This window comes from Protopterus annectens, chromosome 11.part0 (genome assembly GCF_019279795.1).
Source record: "Protopterus annectens isolate FY-2018-M chromosome 11.part0, PAN1.0, whole genome shotgun sequence".
NCBI classification, from domain to species: Eukaryota; Metazoa; Chordata; order Ceratodontiformes; family Protopteridae; genus Protopterus; species Protopterus annectens.
In genome coordinates, this window is record NC_056745.1 from 1,371,463,101 (window position 1) to 1,371,484,025 (window position 20,925).

Consider the following 20,925-nt stretch of genomic DNA (forward strand, 5'->3'; position numbering starts at 1 on the left):
ATTGCCTCATGTACACAGACAACCCGCTCCTCCTCCCACAAAACACAAATACATGCGAGAGATGCAACTATACGGCCAAACTGGAGGCTGAGCTCTCTCAACATAGGACTGGCAAGACCAGACAGGAGGAGAAGGTAACCACACACACCATAGACCCAGTCTCACATAATACCATCACAACCTCAAATCATACACATAAACACACAAAGACATACTCGGAGGCTCTGATCAAAAATCTACCAAAACAGCAGAGACCACCAAAGCAGACACCCAAACAACTACCACCTCAGAACACAACACCTGCAACACATAGACCACACAGTCAGAGTGTCAAGCAGTCACAGCCCTTAAGGCCAAACACAATGCCAGATACACTAGTCATTGGTGACTCCATAGTCAGACACACTGACGTCCCGCTCACCAGACTGAGTAAGGAGAAGGTCACAGTAAGCTGCCTGTCGGGTGCTAGAATCCGCCACATAACGCATGCACTCAGGTCTCTCAACAGCAGGTACAAGTACGACTCAATCATTGTCCACGCTGGTGTTAACGACCTGAGACGCACCTCCTTGGACTACATGAAAAGAGACATAGAGGAGCTCTCTGATTATGTAGCCCAAGCAGGTATGACCCTGACCTTGAGCAGTATCCTACCTTCACCAAGAATGATGCCACAATACAGAGATAAGATGATCAGCTTTAACAATTGGCTTAAACTCTGGTGTCATTCAAAGGGGATCCAATGTCTGTCTGCCTGGGATGACATGCTGGACAAGCCACGCTGCTTCGCAAGGGACGGCTTGCACTTGTCACTCCTGGGATTCCGGATTTTGGCAAAGGCTCTTGCCACCCCATAGTGCCTTTTTAGGCAAGGCTCAAATTCTAAACCTACCACCCTAGAACACAACAAAGAAAAAACTAAGGGTAATGCTGCTCAATGCCAGAAGTCTCAACCTCAAGATGCACGCACTCGAGGCCCTTCTCAGTATGGAGAACATCGATGTCTGTGCTGTGACAGAAACCTGGTTCAAGGCTCCTGAGAGCACCCCAGCACTATCAGGTTATACCTCATATCATGCGTTCCGGCCCCAAAACCCGGACAATACCAAGAAAGGAGGAGGGGTATCCATATTCATCAAGGACACCCATACCTCTAGACTGGTGGCAACGCACGATGCATCGGAAACCATCCAGGTGCAATTAACCATAGGCAAGACTGCTCTGCAATTTGTAGCATGTTACAGGCCACCCTCGCAAACTCAGGAACCTCATATGGCCTTCCTGAAAACACTGGAGGGATAAATGTATCTCCGAACACCATCATACTAGGTGACTTCAACTACCCTAATATAGACTGGGAACACTACTCAAGCCCAAACACTCTAGCCCAAAAGTTCCTGGAATTCATAAACTCAAATGCCATGGAACAACTAGTCACCATCCCCACAAGAGGAGAAAACATACTTGATCTCATCATCATGAACATGGGAGCACAATGTTCAACACCGAAGTATACCCCTCACTGGTGAGATCAGATCACAAACTAATCTCGCTGGAGGTCCTCATCCCACCCCACCGAAATAAAAAGACCACAGTAAAGAACTTCTCGAAGCCGACTTCACACTTCTAAAGACTAGTGTGGTCTCCTTTAAGGCCCCTGAATCGGTAAACATTACTCAAACCGCTGAATCACTTACAAATGCCTTCTACCAGCACCTGCAGGGCTGCATGGATCAGGCAATCCCAAGCAAAACAAAGACTCTTTGTACCAAAGGCAAGCGTCCAGTCTGGTGGACCCCAGCCATAAACAAACTCTACAACAAAAGGAGAAAGCTACTACAAGATAGAGCAAAATCCTTAAAAGGTAAGACACCGCTGATCACTATAAGTAAAAAGCTAAGAACTCTCATAAAATCATCCAAAGCTACTTTTGAGAAAAAAATAGCTAAGGACTCTAAAGACAACCATAAAGCATTCTTCAGCTATGTCAGAAACCTAGGAGGAAACTCCCAGATATGCTCAGAATTAGTTCAAAATGATGTGAAGATTACTGATCCTGCAGACATTGCCAACATACTGGCTGACAGGTTCAGTGCAAACTTCTCCCCCCCTCCCCCCCTAAAGGAGAGATATCTATACCAAATGATTGTAGCCCCTCAAACATCTTTAACGCCCAGGTGAGAACTGCTCTCTCTAAGGCAAAGAACACAGCATCCATGGGACCTGATGGTGTCCCCGGCTGTGTGCTCCATGAACTCAACGAGGAATTAAACCCACAGTTAGGACAGCTGTTTAATCTTAGTCTCACCTCCGGATACGTACCCAGGGAGTGGCGCACAGCAACTGTGGTCCTACTCCACAAAGGCGGTGCCTCCACCGACCCTGGAAATTACCATCCCATTAGCTTGACAAGCCTTATCTGCAAAGCCATGGAGAGGATCATAATGGATCTCATAAATAAAGACATAGGGAATTTGCAGACTTTGGATCCAACCCAGTTTGGCTTTGTCAAAGGCAGATCATGCCTCTTAAACTTGGTTGACTTTTCAAACAGTCACCAAGGCCATTGTGAAGGAAAGGCAGTCCATACAGCCTACCTAGACCTGGCGAAGGCTTTCGATACAATACCCCACTCGGGCATCATTGATAAACTCATCAACTTAAATGTAAACCCATACATTACAAGATGGATTGCAAACTGGCTGAGTGACAGAACCCACAGGGTCAGAGTTGCTGGCGCCATGTCAGACTCAAAGCCTGTCACAAGTGGTGTACCACAGGGCTCAGTCCTGGGCCCACTCTTGTTTGGCATCTACTTTTCTGAAGTACAAGCAAACATAGGAGGGTTATGGCTGACAAAGTTTGCAGATGACTGCAAACTGGGCGCCGTAGTTGAAAACACATCCGACACAGATATCCTTCATAAGGGTCTCACAGAAACGGATAACTGGTGCCAGAGCCATGGCCTAAAGTTAAATGCCAAGAAATGCATAGTAATACCCTTCGGGAAAAATAAGGTCACCCCTAGCTACCATATAGGAGGCAATCCCCTGATCACAGAAGAAGTTATCAGGGACCTGGGAACCCAGGTGGACAGTAGCCGTTCATTCGACACCCATATTGCTAAAGTAGTTAGGAAGACCTTCTACATTGCCCACCTTATCATGAAGGGATTCACATCTAGATCAAGGGAAGTCATAGTCTCCCTATACTCATCACTCATCAGACCAATGATCGAGTACAATGCCCCATTCGGAATGTATCTGACCCGACACTTGCAGCAGCTGGAGAGGCCACAAAAGTTCCTCACCAAAAGGATAAAGGGTCTCAAAAATGTGTCTTATGCTGCCCGACTGAAAGAACTCCAGTTATATTCAGTTGCTTACCGCTTGCTCAGAGGTGACCTATGCCTGACATACAAGGCCATGTCAAACCCAGATTTGATGAACATGCTTCATCTCAAAAAATCTAGATCCCTCAGAGCCACAAGGGCGGGAGACTTAAACCTCGACACGGTTATTAATAGGATGTGCTGGAGGGATAGATTCATCACCCAAAGACTCCCTATGCTGTGGAACAAAATCCCGGTCTATGTGAGGCAGAGCACCTCGCTGGCCTTGTTCAAGAGGAATCTTGACCAATGGATGGGGGATCGCAGATACACCCCAGGGGTTACCTCAGTGTCACTGCTAGACAGAGGCACAGCAAAATAAAGGGCATAGTTTCTCCAAACTAAAGGGGTGGCGTAAGCCACAAAACTATGGGCTAGGCTTATAAATGCCCTCGGGCAGATAGCCTAGTATGAACCTATGAACCTATCTCAAGACTAGAGATTAGCAGCACTTAGAGGTGCTTAACAAAAGTTTTTTAAATACATTTCTGATGTCAGAAAGATTCTTTGCAAGTGTGTATTTTTCCTAATTTTGGAGTATTACCAAGGCTGTCTGTGCACTACACTGGAATAATATCATGTCTGGCTTGTTACACACACGACCAAAAATTGTAACCAGTAAATCAAGTGCAGTATTATTCTCATATATTATACTCCCTGAAGTACATTGTGGCTTTTGTAATTTGACCACAATTATATGTTACTAAATATATACATTTTACAAATTTAAATCTCTGAGACTCTTCTGTGATGTTGTTTTGACAGATCATCACAGCTTAGGGATAAAGCAGACATTTAAAGGTCACGTTATTAAAACTGCAACTGTACAGGTCTGCAGTAGCCATACAAACTGAAGTAAGAAGATTGATAGCTGAATCTCAGATGTAGTGGTGACTTTTTATAGTAATGTTCGTCTAGTTGTACCACAGAAAGAAACATTAATACTGGAAAAGAGACAATGTACAATTGCAATAAGGTACTTTTAGGTTGGTTGTTATATTCTGGCAGGTTTGAACACTTGGATTTACCTTTGTTTTCACCCACTGCAGTCATTTTTATTACTCACCAACATAAAACTGCATGAATTATTGCTCAGTCTGGGTTCTCATTAATTCTTACAATGTTTATTTGTCTGTATTGCTTTTAGATGATGTAGATGAAGCATACAAGACACTAAGTCAGCTGCTACGAGAATATCTTGGGTTGTCAGAGGATTCAAGTACTACTGGTGATGTGGACTTGACATCACACAAGGCACGACCAGGTAAGACAGGTTTCAGTCTTTAAAGAAAACACACACACACACACACACACCTGTAAAACTGAATGCAGACACTCCATATTAGGAGTTTCATAAACAGTGGTGCCTTCAGGTTCCTATTCTTGCTGGGCACAGTAGTTAGTTGGTGGGGCAGATATGGCATTTGGAAAAAACAACAAAATACCATACCATGCCAGTAAATTATAGAATACATCATGATACATGGTAACAACCCACCCATACTCCACTGTTAAAAATGAAAGATCATTTCCCTATGAAAATACAGGTAATGCCATAATCTTCAAATCCTGCCAATGTTCACAACACAGAAAACCTACTAATTTGTCATGGTCAATGATTATGGTTTGGACTGTGCTAATATGCTGCAGTGTAACAAATCAAGGGTGCGGTGCATCTACCAGTACAACAGAGGTGAGAAAATGTCTTGCACAAAAACATTTTTGCATCAGTAGAAAGAAAATATATATCATTAACCCAAATTCAAGAACAGAAAGTCAGAATTATTTTGTTCTATGCTGCATTGTAAGGAAAATATTTTAAACAAATACAACACATTTTGCCAACATTCAAGATAAAATATAGATCTTCCCACTGCTGACACTGGTGAATAGCAAAGTAGTTTATATGTATGTTAAAAGTTCTTTGAAGAAGAAGCAAGAATGGTCAGTTAATGGCTCCTGGATTACAATGATTGTTTTGATGCTTCAGAAGGAATGTGGGAGAGGGTCTGTAAGCATGAGCTAAAAACTGGAAGCCTTGCAACATGTTGTTTAGTTAGTTTATTTTGCTGAACATTTATAACTATTGTTAAAGAGGCAAGAACTGCTCTGAGGACACAAATCAGAGTAATTTGAACAAAAAATTGAAAATAAAAATAGGTTCCAGAAGATGTTAAAGATGCCTGTGATTCAACTACTGCTATTCTATTTATATAGAAGTTAAACAAAATATTTCCTTATGTTTAGCATGACTCGTATAACTGGGACTTCAAGTGGATTCTGGGGAAAAACCTCCAAGACTGCTTTACAACAGCAGGCCCATAGAGATATAATAACCATACCCACTTAATGATTCTGATGCATTAAAATAATCAAAGTATAAAGATGTAATGCATTAACACTTCCTCACTCTCTCCAAGAAATCAGGGTTAGCCCCAACACTAACAGCTGGTTCCAACATTTCTTAACAAAAAGGTATTTCATTGTCAAAATAGGGTCATCTCCATCACCTCCAATACCCCTTAGAGGAATGCCCTAGGGATTCATACTCACCGTACTGATGTTCTTTGTGTTTCACTGTTGCAGTCATCACAGCTCAAATGGCTTAGTGGTAAATCACTGTGGCTGTGGTGTGCAGGGCCCTGAGTTCGAGACTTGCAAGGGCTGATTATTTTTCCTCCTGTCCTGGATGTTGTGGATGATGTTTTTATGGAATCCAGTTTGACTCCTGACACCCTCCCTCCTGCTCCCAGTAAACCAGACAGGAACTATAGAGTCCCCTGATTCTCACAAATTTCTATTCAAAAATCCCATTGCTGACCCTGAGGTTATCACTCAAGGACCTAAAGGAATTAAAGCAACTTCTGCTAAGAATCCCACCCCCTCAGATAGGGATTCCCCAGCATTAGACAGATGGGGTAAAAAAGTATGCACCGCTGCTACTCTTGCTGTTAGAGCACTATATTGTCAGTTCCATATGCTTAAATATCAGCAATATACCATGGAACTCCTCGAACAAAAAATATTTTCCTTTCCTGCTTGTGCAGAAAATAGAGTTACAAGAGTTAATGCATTCTGCAAGTCAAGTAACTAAGCACACCTTACAATGTGGTTTTGACGCCCTAGAAGCATCTTGCAGGGCAACGGTCACTGGTTCTATCCTTAGAAGGCATGCTTGGCTAATACTCCTAAACCTGTCCAAAACAAAAAGTATGATATTTAAAACCTCACAAAAGCCAAAAGCTGGAAAAACTTTTAAATATCTCAACATCGCAGATCTTTATGGTTCCCCACTGGTTTCCGCGTGACATTTAAATACTTTGGTTTATAGCCAGACCAGTAATTTAATGGGTCTGTATTAGAACATCGAAGTTTCAAAACGTCTTATGTTCTAATATCGAACCATATTCAGCGAAATCTGAAAATATTGAAGCAACAGAAAACCAAAATTTTTCCTAGGGAAAGAATTTAGTTGTCCGTTTCTGTTGCTTCGGTATTTTCAGCACTGTGGTGGAAAGTTACAGGTCGGGTTCAGGTAAGTGTGCAACTGAGTGCAGGTTAGGGTAGTTAGGGTTAGGGCGGGGGTTAGGTATGTGTGTGATTGTGTGGACATGAGGATTAGGGTGGGTTAAGTGATTTAGGGTTAGGGCGTGGGTCAGGTAAGTGTGCGATTGTGTGGACGTGAGGGTTAGGGTGGGGTAGGTGAGTTAGGGCTAGGGAGCGGGTGAGGTGAGTGTGTGATAGTGACGGACTTTAGGGTTAGGGATTTGGGTTAAGGTAAGTGGATAGTTAGTGGTGTGTGTATAGTTTAGTGTAGGGTTAGATGTAATATTTTAGGTGTATGTGTGTGGATTGCTGTTTGTTTGGTGTGCTTGTGTTGTGTGCATGTGTTTTGGAACAGCAAATTTTTGCCCTAGGAAAAAATTTGCTGTTCTGTATGTTCGATGTTTTCAGCTTTCACTGAATAGGGTTCGATATTAGAACATTCGAAGTTTTGAAACTTCGATGTTCTAATATAGACCCTACTTAACTTTCAAAGCCACATTGAAAACATCAGAAAAAATATCAGTTCTCTTTTATTCTGGTCCTGGAAAATATCTGTTTCTTTCCAGACCAGCTAGAGCTGCAATAGGCAAAGGAGTACTCACAACTTGAATATAGGCTGTCTTCATAGCCAGAGTCTGTTTAAAAAAAAAAAAAAATACTCATCCATTCTACAGTCCATTGAAAACAAGATCTACTGACTCATTTCCTGTTCCCTGCTCAATAACAACACTGTACCTCCCTCTTCAAAGTCAAATGGCTACCAGTATCCTACACAGTTGAATTACTCCTAGGGTCTCATATTTTCAAACTACTTTAACCAGGTGCTTTTCCACCCACTTCCTGCAGCCAAAGTCCATAATAAACCACCCCATACAACGTCCACAACCTTGTCCAGTTAACTCCCTCACTCCGGACACCCAAAACCAAACTGTACTGTAGTGACTATTCCTTCTCCATTCGTACACCCTGGCTGTCCCTTACCCCTCACCTAAAAGAAGGTTATTCATTCCCCACCTTGAGAGCACACCTCAAAATACAATTTCCTCAAAAATCTGAATCCAAGTGATTTTCCACTGGACACATCACCTTACTCCTTCCTCACCTACATCACTTCTACTTCCATCCTCCATTCTGACCTGCTGCTTACCTCCCATATTTACTAATAAAATGAATCCACATTTTTTTTTATTCTGTTAATGTTTACATACTGTTTGAATTATCTAGGGGATTTTGTACCTTCTTTGATTACTCCATGTTTGTGAATTTGTTCCATTTTTTTGTGAATTTCTTCTCTTGGGCTGTGCCTATATATGGTTTTATAATGATAGGTGTACTATCCCAGTAAACAAACTAAATGAGTAAAACGTAAATAAATGACAGACGTATGGTGGCTACCATTGTTCATGTAGTTATTTATTTCTACATACTTTTTGTTGACCGGTTAGTTCCACCAGACTAATGGCCTCTTTTCAGGGGATACCTGAGGTAGTATTCATACTGACTAGAGGAAACTTGGCCACAACACTTGGGAATTTCCCCCACTCTTTTTGATAAGTGTCATTTGATCATTTATAACCACCTGAGTTTCCACCAACCCAGGCAGATGAGGCCTAGGTTTAATGACTCGTACCAAGGATGGAACACCAGTGCCGTGGTGGTACAGTGGTAGCTTTGTTGCCTCACAGCAAGAGGTTCTCTGTTCGATTCTCGGCTGGAGCGCCTTCTGTGTGGAGTCTGCATGTCCTCCCTGTGGTCGAGTGGCGTTCGAAAGACATGCGTGAATGGGTGTGCCTTCGCTGAAGGTTGGGCATCAGGCTGGCAACTCGGCACCGTAAAAAAAAAATTGACTGCCAATCATTAGCGGACCGCTATGGCGACCCCTAACCGGGAAAAGACAAACAACAACAACAACCAAGGATGGAACACCCAGGAGTGCACCCAGGAGTGCAGTATCCCTCTTATCCAGCACTGCAGTGTTAGTATTGGAAAATTAATCCGAGTACCTGGTGTTAGAATAGATCCCACTGCCTTCTGCACCAAAGATGAATGTGCTATGTGTTGAGCTACCAAGATCGCAAACAGCCCCTCCAAGAAAACAGCACTGATAAAGACAACTTGTACCAATCAAATGCAGCAACATGAACCATCTAATACTCTGTTTCTGGTTTGCTGAGACAACACCAATATAAACAGTTTAGATTTTAATGTTTTGGGATAACAATATAGCTCACATCTTATTTGGTCAAGAATTCTGGACGAAGCAAAAAATAACAGGGAGCGATAAAATCAGAAACATTTTTTAAATATTACTTTAATTCACTTAAGAAATTAATAGAATAACATGTTTTCCATTAGCATGCCTTTTTTGAACAATAAGAAGTATAAACCTCTGATTACTAGCATTGCAGACTGACTGTAAACATGAGTGATTTACCATAAAACCAAAAATATTATGAGGGACAGGGCAAGCATCTGAAGCAAAATCAGGGGCATTCTGCAAAAATAGGGATAGTTGAGAGGTATAGGAAGCATTCAAAAGGGAATGGCTAGTCAAAATAATAGTCTATGATTTGAATACTGTTTTGGATATGCTGGATTTTAAATGATACAATTACAGTATGGTTTCTGAATGTTGTTATAACTGTCTGTGGACATATCTCACAGAAAACTTTAAGCCATTGCAGTTTTAATGATGGAGATAATTAAAACTACATATCCTTAAATTTTAAAGCCAAGGCTTCTTCATTTTCAAACAGTTTAGTAAGGTTTGACATTGCCATAGCATCCACATAACCAACAAACAAATGCATTAAAGAAATTGCTGTCACAGTCAGTTTTCCCATCTTCAAAATATGGAACACTATACTATTTCTCATAAGGTATAACAAATGGGAAAAATGTTGAACATTTATTGACAACTATGGAGCTCACAGTATGTTTACAATGTTACTTTTTACTTGTGCTACCACATACCCAATTTTTCAACCATTAGAGAGTCTTAGGAGAAACAAAATCAAGTTGCAAAAGTTCACTCCAAAAAACACAATCAACTCCAGTCAGTATCAGGCAGTCAAGCAGTATAGGTAAGAGCAGACTTGCAGCATCAGTGGAGTAAGTCACTTAACCAGATAGGGCTCCTGGGTTGCCCTTTTACCTGGTTTAAAAGACAGAAAAACAGAAAGATCAGTTTTATGTATGAGACTAAATAAGAGCAGAGCTAGATCATGGTGAACTGCGGCCCCTAGACAAAGTAATGGACCAGATCCCCCACAGCATTACTAATACTCCATTACTTGGCTGTCTCTCCCAAGTTACCATAAAACACTGTAAAACTCTGAGAGCGTGCATACTGTTTTTTTTTTTTTTTTTAAATTACACTGATCACAGAGATATGGATTTAATTTATAACTTTTATTAAAACCTTTATAGCAAAAATGCTGACAGACACTTGATGAACAAAGCAGAGACATTCTTTTATTGAAGAGAAACCATGAGTAACAGTAGCTTCTCTTCCTTTGAAATTTACATTTATTGAGAATGAATATGACAATCCATTAAAGTACAACATATATGCTATTCATAGTCAAGTAGCATGTAGTTAAGCACTAATTAGGGGCTCTCTGAAGGGAGTATGGATGTAAAAGTAATGTGTAATGAATTTACTAACAGCTTGGGACAGCTACTGGACACAAGTGTCTTTTTTATAGGGCACCCCAGAAGCACTGTCTGATGAAATTATTTGGTCATAGTCACATTAGACAAAGGAAGGCTGATGCAATCAAAAAATGCAGGAAATAACTCATTAACATCTCCTAGCTTTAACATATTTCTTTTAAGTAACAAACTGTTGTAGCCCAACACAGTGCTTTCACACCCTTGTACCTGTAAAAAATAAGTTAAATTAAAAATGCATCCATTGTTAATATTTTAACATTAAACTCTTGGACTTCATACTGTGCATTTTATTCACAGACAGATAAGCACACTGTCAAAAGTCAACTGAAAGAACACGGCTTATATGACAAAGCCCCTGTTTATTACACTTGACGCCCTCCTTTATATCATAACTGATCTTGGATGCAGGATACACACAAAAATATACACACAGATGTGACCATCAATTACAGCCCATTGTATGACTACATATATTTAGATGTTTGTTTGCGATAACATGAATGAATGAGCAACTACACAAATAATGACCAAGAAGTGTATTTCAACTCACTATTATAAGAATGATATGGTGCATCACACTGTAAACACCCCATGCCCACCCAACCTCTTAGCTCAAGAATCAGAGAGAAAGACCTAATGATCAGAAACTAGTTTCAATCATTCCTTTATATACTTAGATAGTTGTATTATCAAGCATTTTCTGAAGGATACAAAGTCTGAAATGCACATCCTGAGATTGAAATTCAAGGCAATTTGGGAACACAACCATTAATACATTGCCAATACCACTATTTCTGATAATGCACCAATAAAAACTTAAGATAAAATGCATGGTAATGAAGTAAAAATATGACACTGATGCTTTCCCACCTACCTTTTAAAAAGAGAGAAATTTAAGGAATGTGTAGTGGAAATTATTTGAGAGTTATTAGGGAATATAAAATTATCTTCAGAAGTTATAGCTAGTGCCACGTTACAAAAATGGAATTTAGAAATAGAGAAGAGGTATGGATAAGAAGTAATAGAAACTACTTAGAGGGGCCGACAAAGGTTAGAGAATTGCAGAGTAAGGGAAATCTCACAGAGCAAGAGGAAGAGCAAATTAAGAGTGCTAAAGAGAAAATAAGGCCAAATTATTCATGCGGACACCAGTAAATATTTACATACCGGATCGGTCAAGTCCCGGGTTAAAAATGACCGCCACCAGTACTGTTAGCCAAGTGGGTGCTGGCGGAAATTGGGCTACTGTTGGCCGAAGGAAGAGAGGAGGTGGAAGGCATGGCTGAAGGCAGGAAGAGAGGAGAAAGGCTAGGACTGTGGTAGTGAGGATCGGAACTGTGAATGTTGACAGTATGACTAGTATAGGGAGAGAGCTAGCCTATATGATGGACAGAAGGAAGGTTGGTATATTGTGTGTGCAAGAGACCAGATGGAAAGGGAGTAAGGCTAGGTGTATCGGAGGTGGGTTCAAATTGTTTTATCATGGTGTGGATGGGAGGAGAAATGGCGTAGGAGTTATCCTGAAGGAACAATATGCTAAGAGTGTTTTGGAGGTAAAAAGAGTGTCGGATAGACTGATGTTTATGAAGCTGGAAATTGATGGTGTAATGATGAATGTTGTTAGTGCATATGCTCCACAAGGTGGGTGTGCGATGGACGAGAAAGAAACATTTTGCAGTGAATTGGATGAAGTCGTGATGACTGTACCCAAGGGTGAGAGAGTGGTGATTGGAGCAGATTTCAATGGGCATGTTGGTGAAGGGAACAGAGGGGATGAGGAAGTGATGGGTAGGTATGGTGTTAAACAAAGGAATGCAGAAGGCCAGATGGTAGTGGATTTTGCAAAAAGGATGGACATGGCTGTGGTGAATACGTATTTTAACAAGAGGGAGGAGCATAGGGCCAACTACAAGAGTGGAGGAAGATGCACACAGGTGGATTATATCTTATGTTGGATGGCCAGTTTGAAGGAGATTGGAGAATGTAAAGTTGTGACCAGGGAAAGTGTAGTTAGGCAGCATAGGATGGTGGTTTGTAAGATGACACTGGTGATCAAGAAGCAGAGGAGGAGTGTGAGGGCAGCACCAAGGATCAAATGGTGGAAATTGAAAAAGGGTAATTGTAAGGTGGAGTTCAGGGAAGAGTTAAGACAGGCACTGGGTGGCAGTGAAGAGTTATCAAATAGCTGGGTAACTACAGCAGAGCTAGTAAGGGAGACGTCTAGAAAGGTGCTTGGTATGACATCTGGGCAGAGGAAGGACAACAAGGAGACATGGTGGTGGAATGAGGAAGTACATGGGAGTATACAGAGAAAGAGGTTGGCAAAGAAGAAGTGGGATTGTCAGAGAGATGAAGAAAGTAGACAGGAGTATAAGGAGATGAGGTGCTAGGCAAAGAGAGAGGTGGTGAAGGCTAAGAATAAGGCATATGAAGTTGTATGAAAGGTTGGACACTAAGGAGGGAGAAAAGGACCTGTACCAATTGGCTAGACAGAGGGACCAAGCTAGGAAAGATGTGCAGCAGGTAAAGGTGATAAAGGATAATGAGGGAAACATACTTACAAGCGAGGAGAGTGTGTTGATCAGATGGAAAGAGTACTTTGAGGGGTTGATGAATGAAGAGAATGAGAGGGAGGGAGGAAGGTTGGATGATGCAGGGATAGTGAATCATGAAGTGCAATGGATTAGCAAGGAGGAAGTAAGGATAGCTATGAAGAGGATGACGAATGGAAAGTCTGTTGGTCCAGATGACATACCTGTGGAAGCATGCAGGTGTTTAGGTGAAATGGCAGTGGAGTTTTTAACCAGATTGTTTAATGAAATTTTGGAAAGTGAGAGGATGCCTGAGGAATGGAGAAAAAGTGTTTTGGTACCAATTTTTAAGAATAAGGGTAATGTGCAGACCTGTAGTAACTACTGAGGGAGTAAATTGATCAGTCACAGCATGAAGTTATGGGAAAGAGTAGTGGAAGCTAGGTTAAGAAGGGACATGATGATTAGTGATCAGCAGTATGGTTTCATGCTGGGAAAGAGCACTACAGATGCGATATTTGCTCTGAGACTGTTGATGGAGAAGTACAGAGAAGGTCAGAAGGAGTCGCATTGTGTTTTTGTAGACTTAGAGAAAGCATATGACAGGGTGTCTAGAGAGGAGTTGTGGTATTGTATGAGGAAGTTGGGAGTGTCAGAAAAGTATGTAAGAGTGGTACAGGATATGTACGAGGGTAGTGTGACAGCGGTGAGGTCTGCGGTGGGAGTGACAGATGCGTTTAAGGTGGAGGTGGGATTACATCAAGGATCAGCTCTGAGCCCTTTCTTATTTGCAATGGTGATGGACAGGTTGATAGACGAGATCAGACAGGAGTCCCTGTGGACTATGATGTTTGCAGATGACATTGTGATCTGTAGTGAGAGTAGGGAACAGGTGGAGGAGACCCTGGAGAGGTGGTGATATGCTCTAGAGAGAAGAGGAATGAAGGTCAGCAGGTACTAAGACAGAATATGTGTGTGTGAATGAGAGGGAGGATAGAGGAATGGTGAGGATGTAAGGAGTAGAGGTGGTGAAGGTGGATGAGTTTAAATACTTGGTTTCAGTAGTTCAGAGTAATGGTGAGTGTGGAAGAGAGGTGAAGAAGAGAGTAGAGGCAGGATGGAGTGGGTGGAGAAGAGTGTCAGGAGTAATTTGTGACAGACGAGTACCAGTAAGAGTGAAAGGGAAGGTCTACAAGAGGGAAGTGAGACCAGCTATGTTATATGGGTTGGAGACAGTGGCATTGACAAAAAGGCAGGAGTAAGAGCTGGATGTGGCAGAGTTAAAGATGTTAAGATTTGCACTGGGTGTGACGAAGGTGGACAGGATTAGGAATAAGTATATTAGAGGGTCAGCCCAGGTTGGAAGGTTTGGAAGCAAAGCCATAGAGGCAAGATTACGTTGGTTTGGACATGTGCTGAGGAGGGATGCTGAGTATATTGGGGAAAAAGATGCTAAGGATGAAGCTACCAGGTAACAGGAAAAGAGGAAGGCCTAAGATAAGGTTTATGGATGTGGTGAGAGAGGACATGCAGGTGGTTGGTGTGACAGAGCAAGATGCAAATTACAGGAAGAAATGGAAACAGATGCTCTGCTGTGGCGACCCCTAATGGGAACATCCGAAAGATGATGATGCAGTTAAGCAACTATTTTTTGATAAGTCCAGAGCATAAAAATTTTTAGACAACAAAACGTTGAAAGGGTTGTCGCCAAACTTAGGGAGCCTCTAACAAAAAAAAATAAACAGAGATCCTTTAGAAGTTTTAGAGGTATTCCTGAAATTATATGAAAATTTGTATAAAGCACAGAAATGGGGAAATCAAGAATGAGTACAAATGAAAATATTTATGGAAGACTTAATTATGCTGTGGTTAGAGGTAGATGAGGCTCAACAACTAACAGTTAAGATAGGAGGTGATGAGATAAAAACAATGATGTATAATCAATCTTCAGGAAAGTCTCTAGGAATATATGGTATTCCTGTGGAAGTTTGGAAATTAGGAGGGAAGAAATGATAGAGATCTGTAAGATTTTGTTTAACAGTATTTTAAAAGTAAGGAAAGCACCAACTTCTTGGAAGAAAGCTGTGGTGGCTTTGTTACCTGTAGGTGGTGAAGACCCGTCAGACCCAGCTTCATATTAGACCCAATTCAATTTTAAACCCTGATCATAAAGCATTTATGTCTGTACTAGCTAAGAGAATGGCAAAGGTGTTTCTCACGTTGATAGATCTGGATCATTGTGGTTTTGTGGAGGGGAGGCAAATATTTGACAACATTAATATGACAATGATGATCCAGAGGGAAGCAGAATGTAAGAAAATACCTCTGTTGATGGGTCTTGATGCAATGAAACATTTGCCAGAGTAAGCTGGGATTTTAGGAATAGGGCATTGGAAGCATTTGCATTCCCTGACAGAATAATACAGTTAATTAGCAGGATATTTGAACTGTCAGAGGCATGAATTAAGGTGAGAGGGTTCCCCTCTGACAAGGTGTGTTTGAACAGAGGAATTAGACATGGGTGTTCTCTTTCCACTTGTTATTCACTTTATGTTTATAGACATTGCAAAAAATAAGGGACTTAGAAATTCAAGGATATAATTAGCATGGTAATCAAGAAAAGTTGGCTTTATTTGCAGATATTATTTTGTACCTGATAAATCTAGACAACAACATCTCAGTATTAGGTAACATTTTGAGACAGTTTCACATTTTTTTAATGTAAAAATAATGAAAATAAAACATATAGTCAGAAATTATGTACCCACACATGAACTGGTTCTGTAATATCCATATTTATAGGGACATAATAAGAAAAAGTATTTAGGAAGATGAATTAAGAAGGTGTCTGTTATGGCAGCTAGCAATATGTGGGAAGAGACTAAAAAAGGATAATACTAAAGCTGAGAAATTGGAAACTCTTATTTATGGATATGAGTAGTAAGGTACACACAGTGAACATGTTTTTAGTCCCTTTAGTCTTGCTTATGCGTGTCAGGAATACTTTTATTAACGTGAGGAGAAGTTGTGGACAATAATTAATAAAGAATTGAAGGAATTTATCTGGGAAGGAAACAGGGCAAGAGTTAAGTGGGATTGCATGGAGTGTAAGAGACGTGTAACACTCCATGCAAGCTTCGCGATCCAGGAACAGCCTAAACTCCATGTAAGAGACCAGCTAAAACGTCTCTTACACGGACTGGGCGTGGACATGCTAAATACCTCACTTGCAGCCGAAATGTATGCAAATGAGGTATATTAGCGATCCACGAAGCAGAAACCAGCCCGTGTAAGAGACGTTTCAGCTGCAGAAATGTACTCAGTTGACAACCGAGTACGTTTCTGCAAATTTCACAACGGAGCCATGTCAGCTCCAAATGAAGGGTGCATATGTGTCAGGCAGCATGCCAATGGCCAAATATGTGGCCATTGGCAAGGTAACCCGATGCAAAAATAATAAAAATATATATATATTTTTTCGGCGAACGGGCTGCTCTGTATAAAACATAAAAATGAAGGTTATAAACCCACAAATGTGGGTTTTATGCAATACATGGCATGACAATGCAGGGACCAGCAGACCAAAAACAACATGGCCACCGTGTAGTGGTTGCTAAGGGGGGAAGCTGAGTGTAAGAAATGTAACTAAGCATTACTAGGCAATCTCATGTAAATGAGGGTTAGGATACTGAATCTCACAGTCACATAGCAAATGAGCACAGTCTGAGTAGTGTAAGAGGTGCATAAGGGGGAGGAATAGAGTAGGAGATAGGTGACATCACGGGGGGGAATGGTAGAAAGAAAAGCAGTTCATTGGAGGTCAGTGTAACATGACAGATGACAGACACAGATCAGGGAAAGAGGAGTGCCACAAGATAAGTGTGGGAAAGTCAATAAATGGAAGGTGTACACTGTTACCTACACCAAAGTTTCTTGCTGGGCGTGCATGCGCATGTGTGCGCGCCATGAAGCGCGAGTAGGGCAGTGTGCGTGCGAGTAAGGCAGACTGAGCATGTGGGAGCGTGTTGCTAGATGTTTAACACTGTTTGCGCGGGTGTGCGCGCGTCTAGGGCAGACTTAGCATGTAGAAGCCTGTTGGCAGATCTGTAACACTGTTTGAGCTGGTGTGCACGCGTCTCAACCCAAATAAGTAGATTCCAAACAGTGTAAGCACGTGTGTGCGCGTGTAAGCCACTGTGAGAGTGTTTCTGCTGGTATGCATGTTGCTCCCCCCTGAGGAAACAGAAAGGAAAAAGGAAGCAACAGAATTAGTAGGAAGCTAGCAGGGAATACTGCTGAAGCTAGCAGGTGAAAACAATTAGAAGCAGGCAATTACACAGGCAGAATAGTAGCCCAGCCCAGCACTTAAAACTCTGTAAACAGTAGTGCAGGATGTTTCTCTTAAGAGACACTGCAAGACAGGAGTAAGCTAATAGAAGTGAAAACTGAAAAAAGCTTCACTCAGAGCAGAAATGTTAGGGGCTGCCATAGCTGTCATAATGAGACATAGGCGACTTACTGAGGGTGGTGACAATGCAGATGGTGCCAGACAACCCACACTGAGGAGACGGAGAAGAGTGTACAGGCCCAGGGTCACCTACCACGGGTTACATGAGCTTGAGATAGTAGAGCGCTATAGAGTGGACAGAGAGCTCCTGCTGCAAATAGTTGAGCTGTGCAGGCCACGCCTCACACACAGAACCAACAGAGGGGAACCCATCCCAGTGGAAACCAAGGTATGTGTTGGCCTAAGAATACTAGCAACAGGTACCTTCCAGAGACCAACTGGTGATATGATGGGGATATCACAGGCATCAGCCTCCAGGGTACTGCACCAGTTCCTGGATGCCATGTCAGCACATGTCGGTGATCATGTATATTTCCCCAATGCCCGTGAGGTATTGGCCAGCAATATGCGTCTCTTCCAGCAAATAGCGGAATACCCTGAGGTAGTGGGTGCAATAGACTGCACGCACATACGCATCAAAGCACCAGCCGGTGAGCGGGGTAGGGCCTACATTAACCGCAAGGGCTTCCCCTCCATCAACTGCCAGGTCGTGTGTGATGCCCAGGGCATAATAATGAATGTGTGTGCTGGCTGCCCTGGGATTTACCATGATTCCCACATCTGGCATTTGACGCAGCTGTACCAGACATTTGCCAATGGGGACATCCCACACGGACACCTAGTGGGGGATGCAGGTTATGCACTAGAGCCGTGGCTGATGACACCCATCAGAAACGCACACACACCTGAACAGGAACGCCATAATGAGGCACATGCACAAACACATAATGTAATAGAGCATGTGTTTGGGCTGCTCAAGTCACGGTTCCGGTGTCTGGACACATCTGGTGGAGCCTTGCAGTACACACCAACTACATGTACCCAAATTGTCATGGTATGTGCTATGCTACATAATATGATCTTGCAAAAACAGCTGCAGCAGGACCAGCATAGGGCTGGGACAAACAGCCCCCCACCATTGCCAAGGCCATCACAGGCAGAGAGTGACTCGGAGGAGGAACAACCTGAGCCTGCCCCAATAGGCAGAAGGAGGAGTGCCCAGTATGCCCTGGTCTTGGCAAAGAGGCAATGCATAGCACATACACTGGCTCAGTAGGAACCCTGGGAATGATACCCCCTCTGACTCACTCAAATAATAACATGGATGCCTAAAATGACATGACCTGCTCACAAACATGTACATGGAAGTGTAATATGCGCATCCGACAGAGGCAGCCCTGCAGCACCACCTGAGGCACCAACACAGTAGGAGAAAAGTTTCCAGAATCCATAAACCAAAGTGCCCAGGAACAACGTACCACCCCACAAGAGGGGTAAGCATACTGGATGTGATAATCAGCAACATGTGTACTGGATGGCAAGATGAGAAGTGTATCCTTCACTGGTAAGACCAGACCATAGAGTAATCACACTGGATATACACATCCCGACCTCAGTCCCTGGCCAGAATACCACAGTGAAAAACATGTGTAAAGCATAGGTTGCACCCCTCCAGACCGATGTGGAATCCATGAAAGGCCTGTGCAAGTGCAGAATATGGGACACACCGCAGAACATGTTATACAGGAATTCCATGAACACAGCCAGGAATGCTTGGAGTATGCAGTCACAAATAACAACAAGACACAATGCCATACACGCAGGCATCTGGCATGCTGGACTCCAGCCATTACCAAACCATGCAAGAGAATGAGGAAGCTACCACATGATAGAGCAAACATAAAAAGGGAAGTAATCACTGATCAGTAGTATGGCAATAACATGTCCACACATACAATCCACTAAGGCCAGCCACAACAAGTAGAATCTGTGAATCCAGAGGCAATGTGACACCTGTCCCAAGTACACAGACAACCACAACTCCCCCCAATAAATTCAAATATATGTGATAGATGCAACCATGTATCCAAACCAGAGGCTGAGCTCCCCAACTCAGTACTGTCAAAACTAGTCAGGAGGAGAAGGTAACCACATACACCACAAACCCAGTCCCACATAGACCTACCACAACTGTAAACCAAACACATAAACACACAAAAACATTCCCGGAGGCCCTAATTTCAAACACACCACACCAACAGAAGTCTCCAAAGCAGATCACAAGCAACCACAACCTCCAAACATAGCACATGCAACACATAGAACACAAAGCTGGTGTGCCAAACAGTCACAGGCCAGAAGGAGAAACAACATGCCTGATACAGTTGTAATAGGTGTCTGCATAGGCAGACACACTGCTGTCCCACTCACCAGACTGAACAAGGGAAAGGGTACAGTAAGCCGCCTGTAGGCTGCCACAATATGCCACATAACACAAGTACACAGGTCACCCCAAAGCAAGCAGAAATATGATGCACTCAATGTCCATGCTGGTGTGAATGACCTGAGATGTACCTCCCTGGGCTACATGAAAAGAGACATGGATGAGCTCTCTGAGTATGTACCCCAGGCCGGTATGACACTGGCCGTGTGCAGCATCCAAGCCTCACCAAGAATGATGCCACAGTACAAACACAGAATGATCATGTTTAACAGGTGGCACAGTTACAGCTGTCAGTCCAAGAGGGTCTAATGTCTGTCTGCCTGAGATGTCAAGCATGACAAGCCATGCTGCTGTTCCAGGGATGGCTTGCACGTGTTACCCCTGTGCGTCTGGATACTGGATAAGGCCTTTGCCACCTCCATAGAGCCGTATGTAGGCAAGGCCAAAAAGACTACCCACCACCCTAGAAAACATTAGTGGTAAGAAACATAAGGGTAATGCTGACCAATGCCAGATATGTAAACTGCAATATGCATGCCCCTGAGGCACTTCCCAGTATGGAGAACACCAATGTCTGTGCAGTGACAAAAGCCTGCTGCAAGCCTAGTGATAGCACACCAGCACTACCAGGTTATACCACATATCATGCGTTATGGCCCCAACACCTGGACCAAAACATCAAAGGAGGGGGAGTATCCATATGCAGCACAGACACCCATACGGCCAGGTAACTGACAATGCACAAAGCATCGGAGACCACCCATGTGCACCTAAGTGTAGTCAAAACTGCTGTACAGTCTGTAGCATGCAACAGACCACACTCTCACACACAAGAACTCCACCCAGACATCCTGAAGACACTGGACAGTATGAATGTCCCACCAAATACCAGACAAGTTACACACAAATTACCACATAGGTTGCAAACCATTATGTATGCAAGGAGTAATCAGGGACCTAGGGACACAAGTCGACAGTACACTGTCATGTG

At 42.6% G+C, this 20,925-nt stretch overlaps 1 protein-coding gene across 3 annotated transcripts in view; it reads left to right on the forward strand.

The window, feature by feature from the left end:
• The window catches only part of LRGUK (leucine rich repeats and guanylate kinase domain containing), a 1,953,320-nt gene that overhangs the window by 1,490,269 nt on the left and 442,126 nt on the right, over positions 1–20,925 (forward strand). For all 3 annotated transcript variants that reach the window (XM_044088664.1, XM_044088665.1, XM_044088666.1), the window contains one exon: positions 4,539–4,655. In XM_044088664.1, the coding sequence (XP_043944599.1) occupies positions 4,539–4,655 (117 nt within the window). The remainder of the gene's footprint in view (positions 1–4,538; positions 4,656–20,925) is intronic.